General features: G+C 43.0%; 1 protein-coding gene across 2 annotated transcripts in view; it reads right to left on the bottom strand.

Annotated features, from left to right (window-relative positions):
- SIN3B (SIN3 transcription regulator family member B) overlaps window positions 1-26,642 on the bottom strand; it is a 1,843,877-nt gene that overhangs the window by 138,167 nt on the left and 1,679,068 nt on the right. For both annotated transcript variants that reach the window (XM_044090740.1, XM_044090739.1), the window contains one exon: window positions 4,087-4,181. In XM_044090740.1, coding sequence (XP_043946675.1) covers window positions 4,087-4,181 — 95 coding nt within the window. The remainder of the gene's footprint in view (window positions 1-4,086; window positions 4,182-26,642) is intronic.

The following is a 26,642-nucleotide window of genomic DNA, read 5'->3' as shown; positions in this document are numbered from 1 at the left end:
CGAACAGAGATGAGCCATCGAAAGGGGTGTTAAAGAATGACTTGAAGGGTTCCGCAAAATTACACAAACGCATCCAGGAATGTCTCCTAAGGGCTATTCCTGAACCCACTGACTACTCACTCCATCGTTGCATAAGAAATTAGCCTCGTGGATGAGTTCACTATGGAATTAAGGGTGGGAGAGCTGGGAAGATACCTTGTCTGCTATCCCCTCCGCTACTGAATCCTGAAGAGCATCTCCAAGCTCCTTAAAGAGATCTCTATGTAAGCTAGTTAAGTGGGTTAGGTAATTCAGAGACCTGAGAGTAAAGGTTGCTGAAGAAAACATGCGCTTTCTGTATCTGTCCATTGTGCATGAATCTTTGTTCAGAGGATGAAAAGAAGTGGAAGTTTGCAACAACTCCTCCTTGGTGTCTGCCACCACCTCCATAGCATTTACTGGGACACCTTTCTTATCTGGCCTCCTAGGGACGGGCTCCACTGTGTCTGGAGACTCCCACCCCTTCCGACAAATTAAGTCCATAAGCTCATCGAAAGGCAGACACACCCAAGTGGGGGAAGGTCGGGACCCGAAAGCCTTCATGCAAACTGACTCCTCTTCAGAAGGGGTGATGGTCTTTCAGCTGCCTCTGTTTAAGGATCTCTAGGATGTCAACAAAGGAGACATCCTCAGACGGCAATCGTAGGGACCTTTCCAAATCATCAAGGTCTGTGACGGACTCCTGCATGGAGTCCAAATGCTTCCACTTGCATGCTCTCTTCCTGAGGGACCTCTTCGGAAGGGTACTCTGGAAAGGTTTCAGAAGAGCTGGGTTCGGCCACTGGGGCATCCTGAGGCTCTGGGTCTGTATGCCTGTATGGAATCGGTTGTGTGGAGATGGACACCGGTGCCCTAGCCTCGAAAGCCCACCGCCCATAATCCAAAGAAACCTCCAGCTCCGAAGTACCGGAAGGACCCCCAGGTACCACAGGGGTAGGCTCCGAAGCCGAGGTAGGGACGGAACTCACACGCTCCGAGGCCCGGAGAGGCAGGATCAGATGACACCGAGGTTGTCGGAGCAGTTGGAGGCAAAGATCCGGACTGGGTCTCTGCTCCAACGGTTCCACCACATTCAGCTCCACGCATTCCAGCTCTGATCCTGCAGCTCGGGTCGGAGAAAGAATCGAAGTAGAAAGGACAGGTCTGGTCAGTTCCAAGGCCCTCTGGGTCGGTTCTGATAAAAGTTTTGCCAGCGCTGGTGTCCTCAATAGTCTCTGCACCATGTGATCCACATCCAAATCAGAGAGGCTTCAAGATGACCGAGATGAAGGCGCTGGGGGAAGCTGTAACTTGTAAGAAAGGAGACCTCAAAACCAACGGCTCTGAAACCAGTGGAGCCGAGGTAGACGGTTCCTTGGAACCAATAGGTCTGGAAACTGTCAGAGACATCCTAGGTGCTTTAGTGGCTCTGATCCTTCTGAGATAGAAGAGGATGACCTTTTTGAACTTTTAGTCTTATCAAATGTTGGGGAAGTAGGCTGTTTTTGGGAACTTTGACCCTGTTCCAGAGCTTCTGTAAAGGAAGATTTAATCAGTCATCTCAAAATTAATTTTTTTCCTTCATGCAGTACCTGTGAGCTGAAGAGTGACATATGGTGCATGACTCCTGTAAGTGGACTGTCCCCAGGCAGTAAACACAGTCTGTGTGCCCATCTGTGATTGACATCTTTTGGCTGCACTTGGGGCACTTTTTGAAGCCAGACGGTTTACCTTGCTTAGACATTATCACAGCTGACTAGAAAAAACAATATAGTCCTGACAGCTATCTAATATAAAATGAGCCAAATTCAACTATGCAAAAACTATCTTATAATTACAGAGAAAAGAAACGCACAAGAATTTTTGTCCTACATATGCTAACACTAAGCAAAAAACTTTTTCTTTTAAGACAGAAGAAGAAAAAGTGCCCTTTAACTTAAACGGGCTCTGCTCTAATTAAAAAAAAAAAAAAAAAAAAAAAAAAAAAAAAAAAAAACGAGCTACAGTGTTTGACTAATAACCACACATACGAAGAAGAAGGGGGCCCTCTAACTTAAAAGCGCTTTGGTGCTACAATATAGGGAAGGGTAACTAATACAACAAACAACACACTTCTAAATAATACACAAAAAGGCAACTGCGACTGACTAACAGAACCAATAGTCTAGTCGGAAGCACACGGAGAAAGGGTATTGCGAAGGGATAAGAAGATAATCTATGTAACAATTTTTTATATAAGGCAGATATTTTACAAGTTTTAACAACTTTCAAGGCAATTTAACTAAGTAATACTACTTGAGTAAACGGGCTAGGGGGAAAGTAGGCCTAAATACAAAATGGCCAGGATAAAAAGTCAAAAAACACTAACTAGCACAGCCAAAGTTAATTAACTATTCGCTATAAGAAAAAATACACTAATATGAGCTATGCACATCAAAAGGTAGTACAAAATTGTACAAGAAAGAGTATTCAACTTAGCCAGAGCTAGAAGAATCACCTGATCTGTTTCAGCAGGTAACGGGATTTGGGGAAGGCACTAGAGCATCATGGCATAGGGAATAAGCCACGAGCTAGTTGAAGACCTCGAGCTTGTATAAACGGCCGAGTCAGAACCGAGGATCGGTTCCAAACCCATCAGTAAAGAATGAAAGCAAGACAGGACCACTTCACATAGCATGCATTTTAAACTGGTACCCCAACTACATTCACCAACATGCAGTCTTTAAAACAAAATATTTCAGTCCACCCCATCAAATCCATGACATCCTACCATCAAACATTCCCCACACCATAAACAAACACTCAAAATAAAATTAAGGGAAAAAATGTAACTTACATAGATATCTTTACAATTTTACCCTCAATACCACCACAAGAAAGCATTTTCTTTAGACAGGTAACAAGTTCAATAAATGAAAATGTATGTGAGGCCTATACATGTCATATATGTATTAAAATGTTAATATCTACTATAATCAAGACTTAAAGAAATAACTTGATAACTGCTACAAAGAAAAAGTTGGAAACGAACATTCAGCTCTTACTTTCCTTCTCCTGCCCCTTCAGAAACTGCACTTGAATAACAATTAAACAAAATTCAACCCTTACTTGCACAGTCGTGCTCCTTCAGCAACTGCTAACAAACAAAACATTAAACTGTACACTTCAAAACATAATTAACCATTACCAGAACATACATTCTACTGTTTAATGCTTGCCCTATACAAAATGACAAAAGAAAATTGAACTCACTGGATATCTTCACCACAGCTAGAACAATTTTCCAAACACCACAGCACAATTCCAAAGCAAATGATGTATCTGGCAAAACCACTGACTGACTAAAAGGTTCTCATGCACAATCAATCACACTAAGTTAAATTAAAAACTGGAAGAATCCCATGCTTTAAAGACCAACATCAAAATCACAATCAAAGACCACCAACAAACATTAAATAAATACATACTGCTGGTAAACAAGTGAAAGAACTGATCCTTTCAGATCTTTGTAAGCAATGACTTAGGCCACAAAGACAAAAATAAATGCAATAAATATTGAAACTGTTGAAGTATGCAAACATCATGACTGGAGGAGATGAGAATAAACGAGAATACCTAGACAAAAACTTACAAAGACATGGAGAAATCACAAACTCCACACAGACACAGTAAACAAAAAACAGGCTTGAACCCTGCAGCTCTGAGGCAGAGATCTCAACCGAGTCACTAATCTACTCATGATTTAACACACACAAAAAAAAAGCTTTCTCCCATTTTCCCTTTAGATAGCACCCAAATTTGGAGATTTCTAAAATAGGTTATGATAATGAAAGCTGACAAAAGGAGGAATATTCCACAAAACAATGAGTGGAAGAAAGAATACATGGTCAAAATAAAAGAAAATTATGATGCATTTCCCCTTTGTCAATAAGCAGTCACTTTTCAGGGTTCCTACTGAAATTTTGGATCACTGGTTTAGCATCTTAGGACTTTGTAGCAAACTATATAAAATATTTCAATAAAATGAAAATTCATGCCAGAGATGAATCCGATGTTCTGACTACTCACCGTGCCAGAAAAACAGGTTTACATACAAAGCCTTCGTTCTGCTGTCCATGTGCCATGTCAGTATGAACATATTGTTCCACATAGTTTGCTAAATGCTGGAAAGAAGAAAACATGAACGTTACCAGGAACAAATTAGCTACATTTATTCAAGTTACTTAATTTATCTTACTCTGACTCTTACATAATTAAATTTTTATCCACTGCATAAAGATACTACATTATAACGGTTATCAAATGAACTACCTTCACAACCATGGAAAAAACAAAAACAAACAAAAAAAAGACCGAAACACAAAATCAATGAGGGCTGAATGAATATGCACAAATAAAGTAGCCATCTCTTACTCTTAGACATATTCTGGGATATTAAACTAATTATGTCCAAATTTAAAAAAAATATTTACTAGATGACAGACACAAATATGTACTGTAATGTTTTTTTTTTTTCTTAGTGAGCATTTGTGTCAAACCCATAAAACACATACACATACAGGAAACCTATCAAAAATAGAACTTTCTTCTAACACCAAGTAGAACACAAATTAAAATATTTAAATGAGAAAAAAATAGTTCAAGACAACAATGTGGGGCATTTATTAACACACGGAAAAGTACCTTAATACAAAAAATTTTTGTCTAGTCACACTTGACTTCTTATAGGTTCACAGGTGGTTACAAGGGTATATGCCCAAGAGGCATTTTAAACCTAGTCAAGCTTACCCCATATTTCCCAAAATATTGCTAACGTGTCAATAACTCAGGGAATTTTACAGTTAACGATAAGAAATTGTACAAATAGGGTGTTCACAAGCTATCCCTGCCCATTAGGAAAGTAGATGCCAAACCAAGGGCAAATTTACAATTTTCAATCCACTGGTCCAAGATACGTTTAAATAGGCGAAAGATTAATCTTTGAGATGCATACCTGACCTTCTGTCTATCATTACGGTAAGCACATAAAGTTTGCATGTGAAAGGACCAGTCCATCTTCATCTACCTAAATGACAGAGTCCTTAGCTTATCACACTGGGTGGATACATAAAACAGATGACCCTAAAGGTAGTACATCTCCAAAAAAACTAGAACTGGAGATCACCTGACCTCAATGAGATTAAGAAATACATCCAACCAGAACGGTCTTTCGGCTTTTCCCGGTAGGGGTCGCCACAGTGGAACTCCAGTCCGCTAATGATTGGCAGTGAATTTTTATGGTGTCGAGTTGCCAGCCCAGCACCCAACCTTCAAGGAAGGCACACCCACACACCTACCTGCATGTCTTTAAATTCATTCAACCATGGGGAGGACATGCAGACTCTGCACAGAAGGTGCTCATAATGACAAACGTGGCCTTCTTCTTTAAGGATCAGAATTTATTAATATGACAAAACTGCCTTTCCTTCATATATTTTGTATGTCAAGACTGAATTGAGATGCACACTAAGTAAAAAGAAAGGACAGAGCGTTAATTCGTACTGCAAAAGATCAACAGTATCCCATGCTAAATGACAGGCAACTGATAGAAAGCAATTTCAACTCTGAGTATTTAGTGCAGAAGCAAAGGACAGACATTTAAACAATTTGCTGTTGAGCTCCTCAGAAAATGCACACTAGAGAATATGTAGTGTTATGAATGATATACAGCTAATATTAAATGTCCCTAATAAAGAAGCAGAAAAGGAAAGAATATAGCTATAAGGTGAAGACTACATAGCCTTTAGAAAATATAGCAATACAACATCTTGACAGAACAAGGTTAGCCTGTGACAATTAGCCCAATACTGCAATGACAGTTATAACTATATACATTGTGTCGTAGTCTGTTAAAGGGTAATTTGTTTAAATAACAGGAAAAAAAATCAGACCACTCAGTTAAGTTTGGAGTGTGTATAGTAGTTAAATCCAGAAAAAAAAAGAAGAAAATGCTCCTTCCAAACATGGCTAAACAATACAAACCTTTACTGGAAAAAATGGTAAGCGCTTTTGCAGCATAACCTCTGCTTCATCAGACTATAGCAGCAAACATAATCATCAAACTATTTACAATAATGAAACAACCAATCAGAGTACCATAGTCACATGATAATACTATCAATCAAAACATCCCTCCCACTCAATGTAAACAAGAGTAATGGTTCACAAACATTAAACGTGTTAAAAACAAAACATTGTAAAACAACTGCAAAGAAGTTTAAATTCATATAACACATTGCGTGATAAACGATCGTAAATCATGGAAGTTGAAACATATTGTATATCTTAACAGAACTGTGTAAAAACAGTTCAAATGAAAATATATCTATGACTTCAGGATCGTGCACTATAAATTAAAAACTAACAGTTTCCCTAAAAAGGGAGTCATACAAATCAAAAGAAATGCTCAATAAATCTCTAAATACACTTACACTATTTATTTGAAGCGACGTACACAAATAAAAAAAGTTATGTACTCACCATAACTTTCTATCGGAGTAGTTTTACTTTGTCTTCAACCTGTGGGTTACGGATCCGTATCGGATCCGAGCAAGAAACTTTTACTAGCATCAGCTCAGAGCTCCAAACTCCTCCTCTTACCCATAATACACCTCCACTGCCTTCCATTCCCAGATCGAGTTTGCTGAACCTTATACTGAGAACCCAACCTGAAAAAATTTTACTTGTGACATATACTGCAGCCCGCAGGCTGATCATATGCCAAGTTCCGGGGGAAGGAGGGAGGGACGGTTGAAGACAAATGAAGTAAAACTACTCAGATGGAACGTTATGGTGAGTACATAACTTCTTTATCTGAAGTAGTTTACTTCATTTGGTCTTCAACCTGTGGGACAGAATCCCCAGCTACTAAAACTCCTGGGAGGCCCTCATGGAAGGATATTTCAGAGCACCGCAGAACCAAAGGATGCTCTCCTTCTGAAAGTCAAATCCAATTTGTAATGAGAAATAAACGTATGAGAGGAGGACCAAGTAGCTGCAGAACAAATATCATCCAAAGACTCTCTAGACCAAAAGGCCGCAAACATAGCCATGGACCTAGTGGAATGAGCTTTCACCTGACCTGGAGGACACATGCTTCTGTCCTTATAGACCTGCAGGATGTATGAGGAAATCCATCAAGCTGCAGTGACTTTGGAGATAGGTTTCCCCAAAAAGGGGTTTATAGAAGGATACAAACAATTGATCAGATTTACAGAAATTTTTTGTCCTGTGTAAATAGAATCGTAACTGTCTATGAACATCCACCAACATGTGGAGTTTGTATTCCATCTTGTTAGTAAAATTAGGAAAAAAACACAGGCAAATTGATGGTCTGATTGATATTGACTGGTGATGCTACCTTAGGAAGAAAGGATGGATTGGTTCGAAGGGAAACCCTGTCTTTGTGAAAAATCATGTAAGGAATTTTCATGGACAAGGTCTGTAATGTGAAACCCTTTTTGCAGCAGTATTAGCCACCAGAAAAGCTGTTTTCCAAGATAAAAATTTCAGATCCGCAATTGCGGCAGGCTCGAAAGGCAGAGCGACCAGAGCTTGGAGAACCATAGTAATTTCCCATGGGGGAACAGGATCTCTGACGGGAGGGGGGGGGGCGCGTAACAAAAAAGTGCCTTTGATGAAGGCTTTACACAGTCTGGAAGAGGCTAAATAGGCAGAATTCTCGCCCACATGAAAATGAGAGATGGCAGCCAACTGAACTTTGACAGTACAAGAACTAGCTCCTTGCTGAAAAATATCAGCTAGAAAATCAAGAATGGCGGAAATAGGAGCTGTAAAAGGGTGTAAAATCCTTTGAGAGGCCCAAAAGGAAAAATGTCTCCACTTGCTGTGATAAACCTTCCTGGTGGAAGACTTATGAGCAGTCACCAAAATAGATCCAACTGAGGAGGATAGTCCAGGAGTCCTAGCAATCACGGAAACTGGAGCAACCAAGCTGTGAGCCTCAGGCTGTCCAGATTTTTATTTTTTATTTTACATTTGTTGACCGGGCTGGTACAACTGGATACATGTCCATTTTCAGTAGAGGGCCGGGGAGAAAAGCTCCACATTTACAATATTATTTACAGTAAGAGAGAATTTACAAAAAAAAAAATCGAGGAACATTACAGTTTTTTACTTTACTTTGGAATTTTATTCACATATTTAGTACATATCTGGTATAGTTTATCATAGCAATGAAATCACAAGTAAAAATTTTTCAACTGTACAGATGCATACTCTTTTTAGGTAACAGAAAAGTATCTAGCACATGCAGATAAGATGAATAATACCCAATAGTAGGTGAAGTAGTTAGTCAGGGTTAGCACAGGGGCATAACCATTTTGTTTTAAGGTATGGTTTCAATTTGCTTTTAAATAGGGTGTTTGAGGTAAGGGAAGTTAGATCACTGGGAAGAGAGTTCCAGGTTTTGCCAATAGTGTTAGAGAACAGAGTCTCGCCAGCTAAATTGTTAGTTTTACATATTTGCACAAGTTGTTTATTAGATGAGCATAAAGTTTTTAGGTTGCTATAGGGGGTAATAAGATTTGTCAGTATTGGTGTGTTAGTAGGTTGATATAGGATCTTGTGGGCAACTGTTAGTTGGTTAAATGTTAAAAGATTTGGCAGCTCTAACCAACCTAGCTGTTTTAGATTGTAACAATGATGGGTTCTGTAGGAAGACCTAGTTGCAAATCTGGCAATGTTATTGTAGGAGATAGCCAGCTTGCTCAAGTTGCTTTTACATAGTTTAGTATATATAGGGGAGGCATATAGTAGGGTAGAGATTAAGTGGGTATGGGCAATAGTGGCCCTGGCTAGTGGGGTTAGAAAGGGTTTGATCCTATAGAGGGAACCTAGATTCTTGTTGACTGTTTTTGTAGTACTGTTTATATGGGAATCAAAGGAAAGGTTGTTATCTATTAGTACCCCAAGTAGTTTTGTAGTGGGATCCGGAGAGATAATAGTACCATTACTTGATGTAACAGTAAAATTAAGTGGGGAGGATCTACGGGTGGGAGTAAATAGTAGAAGCTGTGTCTTTTTGGGGTTCAAGATAAGACATCGGTGTAGAAGCCATTTTTCAACTGAATCAAACACATTTTGGGTTAGTGACTGAAGATCTGATGGAGAAGTGGCTGAGCATATTAATGTTGAATCATCTGCATATTGGATACAGGTAGCTTGAGGTATTGCAGCATGTAGCTCACTTATAAATATAGAAAATAAGAGTGGTCCTACTATGGAGCCTTGAGGGACACCAAGGGTAATCGGGAGGTTAGAAGATAAGTTATTCTCCCATAATACAGCCTGTTGCCAGCTGTTTAGGTAGGATTGGAACCATTGTATAGCTACTGTATCTAGTGACAGGTTTTTGAGTATGTTAATGAGTACTTGGTGGTTTACCATGTCAAATGCTTTTAACAAATCAATAAAGAGGGCGGAGGATAAAAGCTCACTATTCCGATATTTATTAATGTGATCAGAGAAGGATAAAAGAGCAGAGGTGGTGCTATGAAATGGTCTAAAACCATGTTGGCTGTTAGCTAATAAGTTTTCTAATAGGAAGCTTAACAGCTGTTTGTGAATGCATTTCTCTATGATTTTTGCCAGTGGAGATAATATGGCTATAGGTCTATAGTTTGATAATTCGTTGGAGTTACCTCCTTTATGCAGGGGGATGATATATGAAATTTTCCAGATTGATTGAACGTTACCTTCAGTAATGGTTCTATTAAACAGGATGGATATGGTGTAGGCTATGGCTTTTGCAGCTTTTTGTAGGTATTCTGCAGGGAGTAGATCTGCTGAGAGGGTGGTAGGTTTAAGTTTTTGAATTAGGGTACAGATAAGGGATGTGGGAACAGGTTGAAAGTGAAATGATTGAGGTGTGTTGAGTTTGAGGTGATCGAAGATGAGGTGTCAGGGGATAGCTGATTGGTAAGTGATTCAATGGTCTCTGTGAAGAAAGTATTGAAGGAGTTGGCTATTTGCTTGTGACTACTGTGATCAGAACCTGAGGGGGTGGGTGTGAATGATTGACCTGGGTGTAGAAGTTTATTAATGCCTGACCAGAATTTCTGAGGTTTGTTTTGGTGGGTTTGTTGGAGCTAAAAGTAAAAATTACTTTTCTCCAACTGTATGGCTTTTTTTGTTTCATTTCTTAGCTGTCTAAACTTTAATTGATCTGCAGGGTCTTTAGTAGTGCGCCAGTTTACCCAGACCTTGTTTCTAAGGAGGATTTTTTGTTTAGTTGCTTTAGAAAGCCATGGGGCTGGTTTAACTTAGTTCTAATTGTACGAGTTGGTGCATGATGGTCAAGAATAGTTAAAAATTTAGAACTGAAATATATAACTGCTTCTTCTAATAGTAGTTGTTTTAGGGGAGACCAATCACATGCTTTAAGTTCTTTTTGAAAGGTATCAGGGTTGAAATATTTGTTGGATCTTATTGTCCTGTATGTGGTTGGGTTTGGAATGTCACTCATTTCTAATTAAGAAGGTAAAAGAATGGTCACTTATGTCTTCGGGGAGGGTTCCTACTATGTAATTTTGGTGGTGACTATTTATGAAGATTCAATCAAGGGTGCTTTCCTTGTTGTTATTAGTCCTTGTGGGGGATGTAATGGTTTGAGTAAAACCGTAAAGGTTTGTATGGGTAGAAGGCTGTTCTGTGGTACAACTCTTCCAAATGATATTAAAGTCACCAAGTACTATGGTTTCCTGTGGGTAGTTTGTGGAGAACCTACTAAGGAAATTCCCTAGGGTGTTAGTGTTTTTACCTGGGGGAAGATAAATACAGATGATATAGATAGATTTATGTTTATTAAGCTGAATTTTGTAAATAAGGATTTCTGTATTACTGGCTAGGGGTGGATTAGATTCTATGGAGGTTACTTGTAAACCAGATTTGTATAGTATAGCTACTCCACCACCCTTTTTAGCTTTACGGTATAGTCTCAAGATATTATATCTGGGTGGCATTACCTCATTGTCTGGTGCTGTTGCCTTGAGCCATGTTTCAGTGAGACATAGTATGTCAAATGAATGGACATCCATGAGAGCATGCAGATGGGCAACCTTATTGTTAATGCTCCGAATATTAAGATGGGCTATTAGTAGTGAATTAGAGGGTCTAGTAAGCAAATGTGAGTTAGCAGGGGTTGTAATGTGAGGCTCTATAGTTGTAGTAGAATTTGGGCCTGGGTTTGGTTGGATATCACCAACTATTAAGGAGTGAACTTGTAGTCTTAGTATAGATTTTAGAAGTTTAAATATTAGGTTCTGAAGTTTCCTATCCCTTGAGATATGACATTTAATGTGGGTCAGTCTATGATATTTAGCTGGTAGGTAGTTTGAAGTGCTGGGTATGTTATTCTGGCTATGAGAGACTACAAGTGTGGGTGTGGAGGTTTGTCTTATGGGGTACTGGAACCCTAGGCAGTTCAAGTGTTCATAGAGTGTAAAAAGATAAGGGATGGATAGAATAGTTAGAAGTGTGAATAATAGTAGGAACATGCGCAATGGTGAGCTGGATGCCATAATGGAGTGTTATAAACAGGTTATTGTGGAGGAAGAGTGCTGATTAAGTACTTTGCTAAGGTGTCTGGTTGTATATATTTAAGAGGTCTATCATGTGGTTTGTTGTATGGATGTGGGAGTGGTCAGGGTGTATAAATGTAGGAGTAGTGGGGGCGGGTGGGTACTGGGGGCAGGGTAGGGGAGCGGAGTGAGCCCGCAGGGTGAACAGAGCGGGTAAAGCCAGTGAAGGACTGACTCTATGAAAAACAATCAGTGGAGTTCTGCCTGCCCAGGTAAGTGTATGGGAGATACTATGCTGGGCAGTTGAGTGATATACAGTAGAAAGTAGGAAGATAGTTTGGGACTACAAGAGAGGTAATCTTAGGAGAAAATCAGTGTGCCTGAGAGTTAAATGTTAAGATAGTTGGGTGGATGATAAAGGAGATGGGCCTAGGAAGGGGTTGCCACCTAGTGGCCAAAGGATGTATTGCAACCATGGCTACTTGTAGGGCTAGATGGTATAAAGATAAAAAGGAGGGAAAAACAGGAGTAAAAATGAGAGGCTGTGAGAGGGGAAGGTATGGAAGTTGGGAGAAGGGAATACTTTGGCTGCTGGCTGGCCTAACTAGGGAGTATAATTTAAAACCTGGAGATGTTAAACATATAAAGTCTTTACACACTATAGCTGTAGTAAACATACTTTCTTGTTTCCTTAAGGGATTGATGGTCAGGGAGAGGTTTGGCTCTATTCCTTGGCTTGGGGTAGAGACAGCAATGTTGGACAGGGCAGTTTCCCAAACCCTAGCACAGGATTGGCAGGTTGGAGAGCTAGATGTAATAAAGGGAGAAAGAAGACAGGGTGGTGAAATAAACTATAGGTTACACACACTTCCTTAAAAACAACAGTTCCAGACAAATTACTTATAATTCCATTGGCCAGGTAAAAACTAGTTACTTTTCTGCAGATTCCGAACAGGTAATTATAGGGGAAAAAAAAAAAAAAAGGTAGATTTAGTTACCCAGTTAAATATACTTAAGAAGGTTCAAAACAACTTTCGTACGGACACAGTTATACAGGTATTGAAAAGATATCATAAAAAGCATAGCAATGCAGCATATATGCAGTCAGAATACAGAAATGTAATAAAGCAGTCTAAAATAGTTCAATATATATCCACACAGCATTGGAAATTAAGGCAGCAGTCTTTGTATAAATGGACTTATTGAGAAACAAATTCAGGCATTATACAACACATCAATGGACTAATACTGCGTATCTGATAAGTATGCCATCAAAATTCCGCACTTATGTGGTCGACATATCAGGAACGCCACTCTAGCAGAGCTATCCCTATATTAAATGGAACAGCTTTTGTAGGATGTAGACCAGCAAATAACCAGTGCATATACAGGTTAAAAAGTAACAGAAATGCTACACTACATCGGTAGTCTAAAGATTATAAGAATGAGCACCTCTCTATTCAATATCCTAGCTAATTAGATTCAATTATGCACTATTAACTAGCAGAAACGCTACTCTGATGTGGGGGACTTAGTTTAAAACAACGTCCAGTTACCTTTCATACACTTAACTATCTTTAGGTTAAACTACATCTATATGTTGCTTTCTAGTTAATGATTCCACGTGTGCTCTCTACACTTACAGACATGCAACTCTGAACAGGCGTTTTCTGTTAAAACCTAGTGAAGCCCATTGTTGTATTTTCTTTTTTTTTTTTTTTTTGATGCTGTTAAACAATCATTAGGCATGAAGAATGCAGCGTGTGCACTATACGCTTACAAACACTACTCTGAACAGGAGTTTTCTGTTAAAACCTGGTAAAGCCCGTAGTTTGCAATTTCTTTTTATTATGTTGTTAATCAATCATTTAGGCATAAAGAATGCAGCATGTGCGCTCTATACTCACAGACACGCTACTCTGACCAGGCGTTTTCTGTTTAAACCTAGTAAAGCCCATCTGTTTTATTTTGTTTATTTTCTGTTCTGTTTTGCAATTAAACAATCCTTTAGACATGAAGAAGGCACATTCACAGTAGCGCTACCTTAATGTGGCACTTTTTGTGAGAAATAGGACCATTAACTTCTCCTTACATTCGCTGTTTAGAACATAGTGCAGCTTCTTTTTCTGCTATTAATCTGTCTTTAAGGCCTTAAAAATGTACATTTACAGAAATGCTGTCCTAATGCGGCGCTTTTCTGTATAAAAGGAGGACCTTTACTACAATGTTTAGCAACGGACCTTCTTTCAGATATGTTCAGTAGTGCAAATCTATTCCACATGCTACACCCATACTAGAGAGAAACTGGAATATTCAACTAATTACACAATTAGCTATGCTTGTAACACTTTAGAATAATTAAGAAACCTTTTCCAGCACAAAGTTAGGTAGCGGTCAGCTTTTTAAGCAAATTAATTCAACACATATACGTATATACAAGACCAGAGATGATACAAGCTAGTACACAATTAGCTAAGCTTATAGAGCAATTGGCTATTAAGGAACTCCTAATAACACAATCATATGTGACATGTAGCTCTTTTTAAGTATAGCATTGCAGCAAATGAATTACTTACACTAGGTCTGGACACCGGAGCCAGGGGAAGGTCAGCAGCCGAGAGTTAGTTAAGACGTAAGATGGCGCCACATGGGGCAGGGCATATTTATAAAGTAGGAGATGAGGTATGGTAGAAGGGGAGGAGAATAGTAGATGAGGGGAGGAGATAAGTAGGTGAGGACAGGTACAGACAGGAGGTGAGCTGTACTCTACTCAGGCAGGGTAATCCTAGAAGTGATGATGCCTTTTGTTACTAGTATCTTATGTAGTGTAGGTTGAGCGGCGGGTTGAGAGAGGAAGAAGGGAAAGTGCAGAAACAGGGAGTAAAAGGGCTATAAGCAGGATGGACTTAGCTTGCAGGGTCCATGCCAGTGAAGGACTGACTCTATGAAAAACAATCAGTGGAGTTCTGCCTGCCCAGGTAAGTGTATGGGAGATACTATGCTGGGCAGTTGAGTGATATACAGTAGAAAGTAGAAAGATAGTTTGGGAATACGAGAGGTAATTTTAGGAGAAATCAGTGTGCCTGAGAGTTAAATGTTAAGATAGTTGGGTGGATGATAAAGGAGATGGGCCTAGAAAGGGGATACCACCTAGTGGCCAAAGGATGCATTGCAACCATGGCTATTTGTAGGGCTAGATGGTATAAAGGTAAAAAGGAGGGGCTGTGAGAGGGGAAGGTATGGAAGTTGGGAGAAGGGAATACTTTGGCTGCTGGCTGGCCTGACTAGGGAGTATAATTTAAAACCTGGAGATGTTAAACATATAAAGTCTTTACACACTATAGCTGTAGTAAACGTACTTTCTTGTTTCTTTAAGGGATTGATGCTCAGGGAGAGGTTTGGCTCTATTCCTTGGCTTGGGGTAGAGACAGCAATGCTGGACAGGGCAGTTTCCCAAACCCTAGCACAGGATTGGCAGGTTGGAGAGTTTCTTGTTTCCTTAAGGGATTGATGCTCAGGGAGAGGTTTGGCTCTATTCCTTGGCTTGGGATAGAGACAGCAATGTTGGACAGGGCAGTTTCCCACACCCGAGCACAGGACTGGCAGGTTAGAGAGTTTCTTGTTTTGTTAAGGGACTGATGCTCAGGGACAGGTTTGGCTCTATTCATTGGCTTGGAGTAGAGACAGCAATGTTGAACAGGGCAGTTTCCCAAACCCTAGCATAGGATTGGCAGGTTGGAGAGCCTTGGTCTGGACACTGGAGCCAGGGGACGGTCAGCAGCTGAGTTAGTTAAGAAGTGATTCAGATGAGGCACCCCCGAAGGGTGTGAAATTAAATCCTGAATGGGATCTAGGATCCAAGGCAGAGCCAGAAGGTGAGACCAAAGGAAGGGAAACCATACCTGGTGAAGCCAGAATGGGGCAATGAGGATTACTTTGCTCCCCAGTCGACGAGCTTTCTGTAGAAACCTCGGAATGAGAGGTACTGGCGGGTAAGCGTACAGAAGACCGGGAGGCGAAGCATGACCTAGAGCATCTCGGGGAATCCCCCCGCAGGGGGTTCAGAGCAAAAAAACTTGCTGTACTTCGCGTTGGAAGGAAATGCGAAGAGATCGCAGCAAGGTTGACCCCACTTGCTGAAGATCTGTTCCGCTAATGACAGATTCAAAGACCACTCTTAAGGCAGCAGAATGGTCCAGAAAGCGACAGGTGGAGATCGCCCATTCCCACAGTGGCCTCGTGACAAAGGGGGTAAGATCTGGTCCCTCCCGGTTTGTTGATATACCAGACCACAGACATGTTTTCTGACTGAATAGCAATCGTCCCCAGAGGAAGAAAGACATGAAGGGCCTGCAACACTAGAAGGACCGCCCTCATCTCTAGGACATTTATATGTGAGCTGGTCTCCATGGGGGGACCACAGGCCTTGGACTGTCCTACCCGAACAATGCCACCCCCCAAGTTGGGAGGCATCCATGGTCACTGTGGTTTGAGCCGGGGCTGGAACAAAAAGTTGTCCCTCTAAAATGTCTGGAGAGCTCATTCACCATATGAGGGACGACCGATAGACTCTACTGAGTTGAATTGGATATGTCAATAGCAGTTCCAACAGGGACCACTGTAAAGCTAGAGTCCACTGTAGAATTCTCATGTGTAACTGAGCACACGGGAGAAGGGTTATGGTCGCCGCCATCAAGCCTAAGGCCCTCAACACCGATTCTGCCACTGGAAGATGAGAACAGTAGATCATGGAGACATGCATCCTCAGGTTTTGAACTCTCTCTGAGGTCAGGAATATTTTGCACTGAAGAGCATCTATCCTGGCACCAATGTAATCTATCACCTGTATAGGATCTAGGAGAGATTTGGATGTGTTGATTGTGATTCCCAAACGCAGGACAAGAGTCAGGAAATAATCCCTGGTTCGGGAGAGTAGATGCCTGGTGGGAGCAGTGAGGAGCCAATCGTCCAGGTATGGATAGACCTGAATCCCCTGAAGCCTCAGGTGAGCCGCTACCACCGCCATCACTTTGGTAAACACCCTGGGGGATGTGGTGAGACCAAAGGGTAGGGCCCGAAATTGGTAATGATAGACTCCTAGCCGGAAGTGGAGGAACCTCCTGGAGCTTCTGTGCATTTTTATGTGATAGTGTCCTGGAGGTCTAACAAGCACATCCAGTTGCTCTCTTGCAGGTACGGCATGATGGACTGTAATGTAACCATCCAGAACTTCTCTTTGGCAACTGACAGGTTCAGGGTAGAGAGGTCCAGAATGGGCCTTAAGTCCCCTGTTCTCTTTGGTACCAAAAAGAACCTGAAGTAGAAGCCTGATCCGGACTGATCTGGGGGATGGTTTCGATGGCTCGTTTTCCTAGCAGCTTGGAAATTTCCTGTGCTGCTGCCTCCCTATGCATGGGTGGTACATCTGGGAGGTGTCTGGGAGATTTGGGGGAACCCACGAAGGAGATAGAGTAACCTCTGGATATGATTTGAAGCACAAAGCAGTCTGTTGTTATGGACTCCCATGCCGCTAGGTGCAAGGACAATCATTCAGCAACTGCCTCTAGAGTAGAGCAGTCGGGCAATCCCTCAGGGTTGCAGCCCGGGTCTGTCCGAGAAAGGTTATCGAGACCCAAAGTCCCTCGGACCTTCTCTGTCTCTGGGCCCACGTCCATTCTGCCCCCCTCTGCCTCTGGGGGAAGAAGAGCCTGGAGTGTCATGGGAATACTGTGACTTCTAGAACCACATCATCCTTTGCCCTCTCTGGTTCTGGGAAAAGGACCTTTGAGGGTTAGAGAAGCGGATCCCGATGGCAGACAGTGTCTTTCCCTTCTTTCTCACTCTGGACTAATGGCTCCTCCTTGACGGTCTTACCAAAGAGTGCAGAGCCGTCATAAGGGGCATTGGCAAAAGATGCCTTGAAGGGTTCGGAAAATTGAAATAACCTTAGCCAGGCGTTTCGCCTCATGGACACACTGGACTCAGTTGCCCTAGCTGCTCCTTCCGTAGCATGAGAGAGGAGTCTCATGGACATGTTAAATACTGCTTTTAAAGTGGCCATCCTCTCGGAGAAAGATGTCTTGTCCTCCTGCGACATGGACTTGGGGGGAGACTCCTTCAGCTCCTTTACCAGGTCGCGTTGGAGTCTGGTGACATGGGCCAAGTAGTTCAGTGCCCTAATCGAAAAAGATAGCTGAAGCGTACACCCGCTTCCCTAGGCAGTCCATCATCCGAGACTCTCGGTCAGGAGGATGGACCGAGGAACTCTCCTAAGCAAGTTCCTTCTTAGTGGCTGCTGCTACCACCATGGCATCTACGGGTGAGCCCTTATTTCAAGCTGGCCTGTCTATGGGGGGCTTAAGATCTTGTCAGGTCTTTTTGGGATAGGTTCCATGGTGTCCAGTTCCTTCCATGCCCGCAAGGTAACCAGATCAACCAAAGGATTCGAGGGAGGGGACACCCAGGAAGTAGATGAGCCCATGCTGAAAGCCTCCAGGAACACAGACTCATCAGAAGAAAGTTTGGGGCAGACCAACCTCCCCATTGGTGCAGGATCTCCATGATGTCCCCAAAGGAGACATCCTTGGGAGGTGACCTTGGGGAACCCTCTCCATCATCTAAGTCCATGTCCTCAGTGACGGACTCGAGGGAGTCCAAGTGCCTCCTCTTGCACATATGCTTGCGAGGTACCTCTTTGATGGGGCTCTCTAGGGGGAGCCTGCAAGCCACTTGTTCCACGGGGCTCTTCGAGCACGGGCTGTCCCCTCTGGTAAAACGATGGGGACCGCAGACAGAGCCAAGGGGATCTGGGAGAAATCCGAGGGGGCAGTCAGCGGTCTTGATCCGGCAGACAAAACCCTTTCTACCATGAATGCCGAAGAAGAGTGAACCTCCTGAAAAAACGATAAGGAGGCCGGTCTCCCCGGATCCGACTAGAGAATCTGAGCCGGGCCCAAGGTGGATGGAGCTCCGAGGGAGGGAACCTGGCCCGACAAAATCGGAGCCGATGAAAAAGGTTCCACTCCCTTGGATCCGACACCCAAGCTCCAGCTCTGAGAGCGGGTTGGATCTGAAACACTCCAGGCAGCTGTCGGCGTCAAGGAAGCAGGTACCGTCGACGCCGACCCCCTGATCAAAGCCAACCTCGGATCAGAGTACTCCAAACCCGAAGGTCGGATCGGAGAAGGAGATATAGGTTGGAAAAAGGGAAGCAAGCTGCCTCCTCCCTCAGGAGGGAGGGGCTGGCAAGACTCCCATCTGGATCCGTGTATGGATAAAACGCCTTATCATTTTATCCAGATCCATGTCAGACAAGGACTGAATGGACCGCGGCAAGTCCACAGACTCTGACCTGCCGGGTCCGGGCACCGAGGCCCGAAAAGCTGGATGTGTCTCCTCTGGCTCCGGGGAGAACCTTGGAGATCAGAGCCGAGGGGAGTCACGGATCCGTGGTGTCTTGGTAGAAGAAGCGAGGTCCGGAGACCTCTTTCTCTCTTCCCTCGTCTTCGACTCTCTCTCCCTCTCTCTACCTCTTTTCTCCTCCGCTACCACAGGCTTTGATACAGGAGGTTGAGTCCCAGCCTGGGAAGGAGGAGTAGCCAGAGGAAGAGAGGAGGGAGAGGTGACCACAACAGCCACTGTGACTGAAGCCGGAGACGAGGAAACAGAGCCTGAAGGAGGAAGAAGGCCTTTGAGAGCCAACTTGGCCTTTCTATCTTTTATGGCGCGGGGGCTAAAGCCCGTACATATGCTGCAGTCCCCACTGAAATGGGCCACGTCCAATCACAAAACACACAGAGTGTGGCCATCCGCTGGGGATAACTTATGGCCGCACTCTGAAAACAAGCTTTTCAGTCATACTATTTATTAGAAAGAAAGCCTAATAACAAAACGGCAATTACTTTCTAACTAACAATACACCCACTCACCACACTCATATACAGAAAAACAATGAGGGGGGAGGGGAAGCTATAATCTACACAACAGTACTAACTACTCTAACTATTCTAAAAACACTAACACTTGACGCACCAAACGAGGGGAGGAGAAAACGGACCTACACTAACATTAACTGACAAAGTTTTTTGAAAAAGATACTCGCGAAGCTTTTACCCACCTGACTAGTTGGAGCTCAAGAGACAGGATGCTGAAGCAATTCACGGCAAACGAGATCTGGGGATGGAAGGCAGTGGAGATGTATTATGGGTAAGGGGTGGAGTTTGGAGCTCAAAGCTAATGCTAGTAAAAGTTGCCGGCTCGGATCGGATACGGATCTGTAACCCACAGGTTGAAGACCAAATGAAGTAAACTACTTCAGATCATCTAATATAACAGCTAACCACAAGACAACTAAAATCTAATAATAGGTCAGAGGTCCTTCTCAAATATAACTAAGACCTGCGTAATCACAAAAGTCCAAAAAACTAAAGCTATATGCAGGCTCTCGAACTATGACGCCATGATACTGCTTGATTAAAAATATCTCAAGCATTGAAGGAGATGAACAGTTAACAGCTGAAAGACCAACAGAGTTTAACTACATTACTGACTTACCTAAAATCTTCAAGATCCTTAACTCCAAAAACAGGAAACAACATATTAACTGCACGAGCATGTGTAAAAGCAGCCCTGCTTAATACAAAATGTTAAAAATGTACATACTAATCACATAATCTCTCTCTCCCAATAAAATAACATACAACAATGGAAACTAAAATAAACAAGAGAGATATAACATTCTTATATAAGACAGTCACACTACAGAAAACTAAATGTAATACAAAAAACAAATAAAACTGAGACTAAACAAACAGACACTATCTCAAAAACATATATTATAGTGAGACGAAACTGAAAATAATGTTGATATAAAGCTATTCAAAAGTGAACTATGTATGGAACAATAAGAAACATAGCCCTTAATATGCCTCATGGAGGACTGAACAGTAATCTACAGCTGAAGGAGAATACCAATAGAAAAGGGTACTGACTAAGAGGTTATATATTAATGCCAAAGAGGCATTTTCTTCAAAACTGGTTTCATTGAGAGCCGCCCATTCAAACCTGGTTCAATATATGCTCTCAGCAATAAAATCTATTTCTGCTCAGTACACTCAGTTCTATTCTTTTTGTCCAATTCTCACAAATTACTACTCATTAACTCCAGTACGAAGAAAGTACAGTTGTGTACACAACATAAATGTAGATGTTCGAGTGTATTCACTGTTGCAGTCATCACACTTGGGTTATCTGCCTGCAGGTAGCACTCAGTCGGCCTGAATACCAGAGACTTAGTATTTCTGTGTCGTATGCTGTCGCTCCAGGACTGACGTCAGGTCGTCAGCGGTATAAAAACAGGCAGCTGACGCCATTACTTCAGTTTTTCTTGCCCCAAATGTCAGGAGTCCTCCAAATAGGGAGTTACATTATGGTGGGGAAAACACCACCAGTAAAAAGTAAATACCAATACCAATACTCCAAGAAGGGATTAGTAATAGTGATAGATATGAGAGAGAGAGAAAACCAGGGGGCTGGAGGGAGGGAAACCAGGACTGCAACAGTGAATACACTCGAACATCTACATTTATGGTAAGTGTACACAACTGTACTATGTTCTTTATGTTTCACTGTTGCAGTCATCACACCTGGGTGGATTCCCACAGCTGAAGAAGGGTGGAGGCAGTCAAGAAGAGTTAGGGCTGGCTAGTATGCCTTGCAAGACTGCTGTAGCAAATCCTGCCCTGGATTTGGAAAAGATAGGCAGGTGGAAATACTTGGTTAGGGTGTGTATAGAACTCCAGGTAGCAGCTTCCAGGATGTCCCTGGTAGGGACTCTCCTGAGAAATGCTGTAGCGGTAGATGCTGCCCTAGTGGAATGTGCACTGACCCCTGGAGGGGTTGGTTTCAGTGTGCTATCCATTTGGAAATAGTTTTGAAATGGCCTTGCCCTCTGCCCGTGTTGCAAAGCTAACTAGTAGCTGGTCAGATTTTCTCCAGGGCTTAGTCCTATCATGGTAAAATTTGAGCTGTCTGTGCATGCCCAAGGAATGCAGGATTCTTTCCCCTTTATTTTGAGGTTAGGGAAGAAGGTTGGCAAATGCATGGACTGACTGACAGCCACACTGGACACCACTTCAGGCATAAAGGAAGGGTTAGTCCTGAGGGAAACCCTCTCAGCATGGAAAATAATGAAGAGTTCAACAGCCATAAGTGCGTGTAGCTCAGACACTCTTCTAGCTGAAGTGATGGCTAGAAGCAAGGCTATTTTCCAAGAGAAGAATTTTAACTCTGCTGATGTAGCAGGTTCAAAGGGGGGAAGTGTGAGTTTTTCCAGTACAAAGTTAAAGTCCCAAGCAGGGGTGGGTGCTCTCCTTGATGGCCTTACGTTGTTTTCCCCTCTCAGGAACGGTTTGATAAGAGGGTGCAATATGAGAGGTGGCTTTGTGTTGTACTGAGCAGAAATGGATGAGGCATGTATCTTAATGGAGGAGGACAGGACTTTGTGGAGTAGATCTGCTAAATAATCCAGGATAAGAGGCAGACAGGGCAGTGTTGTGTCCTCACCTTTAGATTGAATCCATGAGCAGAACCTTTTCCCCTCATCAGCATAGGATTTTCTTGTAATGGGTCTTCTGGCTTCAAGAATGACGTCCAACACCTGTTTGCTTAAGGTTGCTGGGGGAGAAGTCAAGGAATAAGCCAGGCTGCAAGATTTAGGGTTTGCAGTTATGGATGCAGAATCTGTCCTTCCTGCTGAGAGAGGAGGGTTGGATTCTGGTGTAGGTGCCAAGGTGGCACTGATGTGAGGCTGTGCAGCAGTGGGTACTAGTGCTGGCGTGGTCAGTCTGGGGAAATCAGAATTGTCCTTGGTCTGTCATGTTTTACTTTGAGTAATACTCTTCAAAAAAGGGGCAGAGGGGGAAAGGCATAGATTGAGAGGTTTACCCAGTGAAAAGATATGGCATCCACTTTCCAGGCCCTGCTGTGAGGATTCCTGGTGCAGAATTTGATAAGCTGGTGGTTGTAGGGGGAGGCAAAGAGATCCACCTCTGGGGTACCCCATTTTTGGATCAGAAGGTTGAAGGTACTGTGCTCCAATTGCCACTTGTGTGGGTCTAGGAGATTTCTGCTTAAGTCTGCCAGTAAGTTTTGTTTGCCTGGCAGGAAATGAGCTTGCAGATGGACTTGAATGTCCAAGGCCATGTTCCACAGGGCCATGGCTAGCCTGCAGAGTGGGTAGGAATGGGTTCCCCCCTGCTTGTTGATGTACCAAATAACTGTGGTGGTGTCTGTTTTTATTAGCAGTTGTCCTGGAAAGATTAGGGACCTGAAAGCTGTCAGGGCATTCTGTACAGCTAGCATCTCTTTTTGGTTGACGTGCAGATGAATTTGACTTGGGCTCCAGTGGCCCTGAATACATATTCCGTCCATGTGAGCCTCCCCCCAGGCATAGTCTGATGCGTCTATGGTTAGGGTCTGGGCAGCTTGGGGTTGAGTAAATGGCAGTCCCTTGTAGTTGCATGCTTCTGCCCACCAGAGGAACTCTGTCCTTAGACAGGGTATGATAGGAATGACTGTTTCCAGGTCCTGAGAATGTTAGCATCAAAGACTTTTTAAGTACCACTGGAATTTCCTCATATGCAGTTTTGCATATGAACTCAGCAGTATACATGAGGCCATGAACCTTAGGGCTTGCAGTATTTTTCTTGCAGATAGCTGGGTTCTGGTGGCCATTTGTTTGAAGTAGTCTGTCAGACAGACTTGTTTTTCTGAGGTGAGGAATGCCATCTGAGAAGTTGTGTCCAAGCCTGCTCCCAGGAATACAATCTTTTGACTGGGTACCAGTCTTGATTTCTTTTCGTTGATGGTGTACCCCAAGGAAGTGAGAAGGTTTTTCACAAATGTCAGGCGCTGCAGCAGCAATTCCTGACTGTCCACCTGAGTCAGGCAGTCATACAAGTACGGGTAAATTTGGATATTTCTCTGCCTGCAGTATGCAATGGCTGGAGCCAGGCATTTTGTGAATACTCTCGGCGCAGTAGATAAGCCAAAGGGAAGTGCAGGGAATCGATAATGCATTGACCCTGCCCTGAAACGTAGATACTTCCTGCATGATTCCCTTATGGGGATATGCAGATAGGCTTTTTTTTAAGTCTAGGGTGACTAACCAGGCATCCTTGGCTAGCATAGGAAGAAGTTGTTGCAGGGTAAGCATTTTGAATTTTGGTACCACCAGGAAGGTGTTGAGAATGGAAAGATCCAGGATTTGGTGCCAAGAGCCCTCATTCCTGGGTACCAGGAAGAGTCTGGAGCAGAATCCTTGACCCCTCTGTTCTTCTGGAACCGGCTGAATAGCTCTGATATTGAGCAAGGAAAGTACTTGGGTTTGAGCCTCAGCCCACTGGTTTGGAGGAAGGTCTGGAAACCCACTTGGAGTTGGCAGTGAATGGAAATAAAATTTGTACCCCTGGGATACAATGTTGAGGACCCAATGGTCCAGAGTGATGGGCATCCAGTTTTTTGCATGAAGGGCAAGTTTTTCTCCTAAGGGTACAAGCAATTGGGCAGGGCTGGGGAGTGGAGTAAAAGAAGTCATTGCGACCTTTTTCCGTAAGGAGGTGGCTTACCACTCCCTGCTTTAGGAGTGAGGGCAGTCCATTGCTTAGATCTCTGTATACCCTGAGACTGAAGTCTGGGTGGTCTGTTCCCCCTGGGTCTGGTTTCAGAAGGCCTGGAGGGGGCTGGAAAGGACCAGTGTTTGGAAGGGCAATGCCTACAGAATATAGGGGGTTGCACTTGTAAGAATTCCATAACAGTCTACATAGACTTAGCTTTTTCTTCCATCTTTTTACGAACCTCTTCTGCTTTGGTGCCAAACAAACAGTCCTTATTCAAAGGAGCGTCTAGTAACTTTGATTTGACATGGTCTGGCAAGGTCTGCTTCTTCAGCCAAGTATGTTTCACAGTACACAGCCAGTGACAGCTGCCTGGAAAGATGCTTCCTGGGCGTCAAAGCCACACGGCAAAGTATGGTTGCTGACTTGGCTTGCAAATTGCATAAGCTCCTGCAATTCTTTACTTTCTGCACAGTGTGAAAAGGTTGCCACTTTTTGTTTAATAAGTTGCATAATATGTTGCTGGTACTTCAGCATGTGAAACTGACAATTCAATGTCCTAATAGCAAGAGTTGCAGAGGTATACACCTTCTTACCCCATCTGTCCAAGGCTCTGGAATCCCTGTCTGAAGGGGTGGGATTCTTGGCTGTAGTAGCCTTGATACCTTTAGGCCCCTGGGAAATGATCTCTGGGTCAGCAGTAGGATTCTTGAAAATAAATTTGTGAGTGTCAGGTACTCTGTAGTACCTGTCTGCTTTCCTGGGGGCAGAAGGTAAAGTGTCAGGAGTAAGACTGGATTCCATAAAAACATCATCCACAACATCCAGGACAGGGGATATTGCTAAGGGCCTGTGTTGAGGCAGTTCTAGAAATTCTCTGAGTCTCTTTTTTTCCAAGTGGACATGCTCTCGTAAGGTATGCAAGGTTTCACCAAAGGAAAAATCCTCTGGAAGGGAGGCAGAGGGAACGGATTCCTCTGCATCTGAATCCTCATAAGCAGATAAGGGCATATCTTCATAATCAGAAATTTCAGAGTAATCGGACTCCTGGTCTGTAGAAGCTGAAGGGGACTGGACTCTGTCTCTTAGCAGGGGAAGGTTGACTTCCCCTAATCAGCGTAATAAGGTCTTCAGCCATTCTAAGCATTTGTTTTTGTGGCATGGGAGCAGGTGCATGTGCTTTGGTCGTCACTTTTCTAGGCGTAGTGCATACTCTGGGCCTAAGAAACTCGGTAGTTTTGTTTAAAATAGAAGTCACTGATTGAGCGAATAACTGCCTCAAAAGCTGGTGCCGGCTCAGCGGCTCCAGACTGATCCAAGGTAGAGACATCCGCAGGTTCCATAGTCGCTGAAGAGTCTTGCGACATACCGGGCTCTGAATGGGTCTCAGTAGAGGCCTGCGAATCCAGTGAAGCAGGCATCAGGGTCTGCGAAAGAGCCTCATTGTATACCGGTGGATTGGCAACTAGCTTAATGGAAGCGTCATCGGCAGTTTTGGACCAATGCGGTCTGTCTCTGTTTTTATCTTTACGTTTTTTTCGTAATATCGGTAGACGGATGGCTTACCAAAGCCATTTCAGAATATGGAGATCGAGAGCTAAAGGAGAGCCTGACCACGAATGGTTCGGGCGTTGAATAAGGCACAAAACCGACAGCGAGGGACATCATGGTCTGAGCCTAAACAGGTGACGCAGTAGGAATGAAAATCTGAGGTATTTGCTTTCCACAGGCAAGACAATTGTTAACTTTTTCTGACATCGGTTAGAGCAAGAAAAAAGGATCCTCAATGGGGTACTTAGCTTGAGAAGACTTAAAGATTATTAAATTTCTAAACAAAAATTCAGGTAGCGACCGACCGGCACTTGCAAATTGCTTCTGGCTCCTCGGCAAGAAAGACTGATGTAATGTCGTCGGCTGCCTGTTTTTATACCCCTGACGTCAGTCCTAGAGCGACAGCATCAGACGCAGAAATACTAAGTCTCCGGTATTCGGGCCGAATGAGGGCTACCTGCAGGCGATAACCCAAGTGTGATGACTGCAACAGTGAAACACGAAGAACATCTTAGAAGAATGACTAGTCTATTTTTGCATAATGTGCTTAGCTAAAGCACTCGTACTTTTTCACTTAGCAGTATCATTTAAGTGTTGCAAAATCCTATTCCTAAATTTTCTATTAGTCTTCCCAATATAAAAGGCACACCATCATCCTCGTCCGCAAGCGCGTGTGTCTATATTTGCAATTTTGCTACCAATTCTAAGTACTCAACCCACCACTGCAACTCCCTCCACACGCTTAACTGGCTTGAACTACCCAATTATCTCAGATACCTACAACTCGCCTTTCCCCACAAGCTTATCTTTAAACCTGCAAATTGCCGATCTCTCGCTACATCCTTAACACCCTATTTACCTAGCTGCCCAATCAGATCCA

This window comes from Protopterus annectens, chromosome 13.part0, assembly GCF_019279795.1.
Source record: "Protopterus annectens isolate FY-2018-M chromosome 13.part0, PAN1.0, whole genome shotgun sequence".
In the NCBI taxonomy this organism is placed as follows: Eukaryota; Metazoa; Chordata; order Ceratodontiformes; family Protopteridae; genus Protopterus; species Protopterus annectens.
Note: the sequence above shows the minus strand (reverse complement) of the source record. Positions and strands in the feature narration are given on the sequence as shown.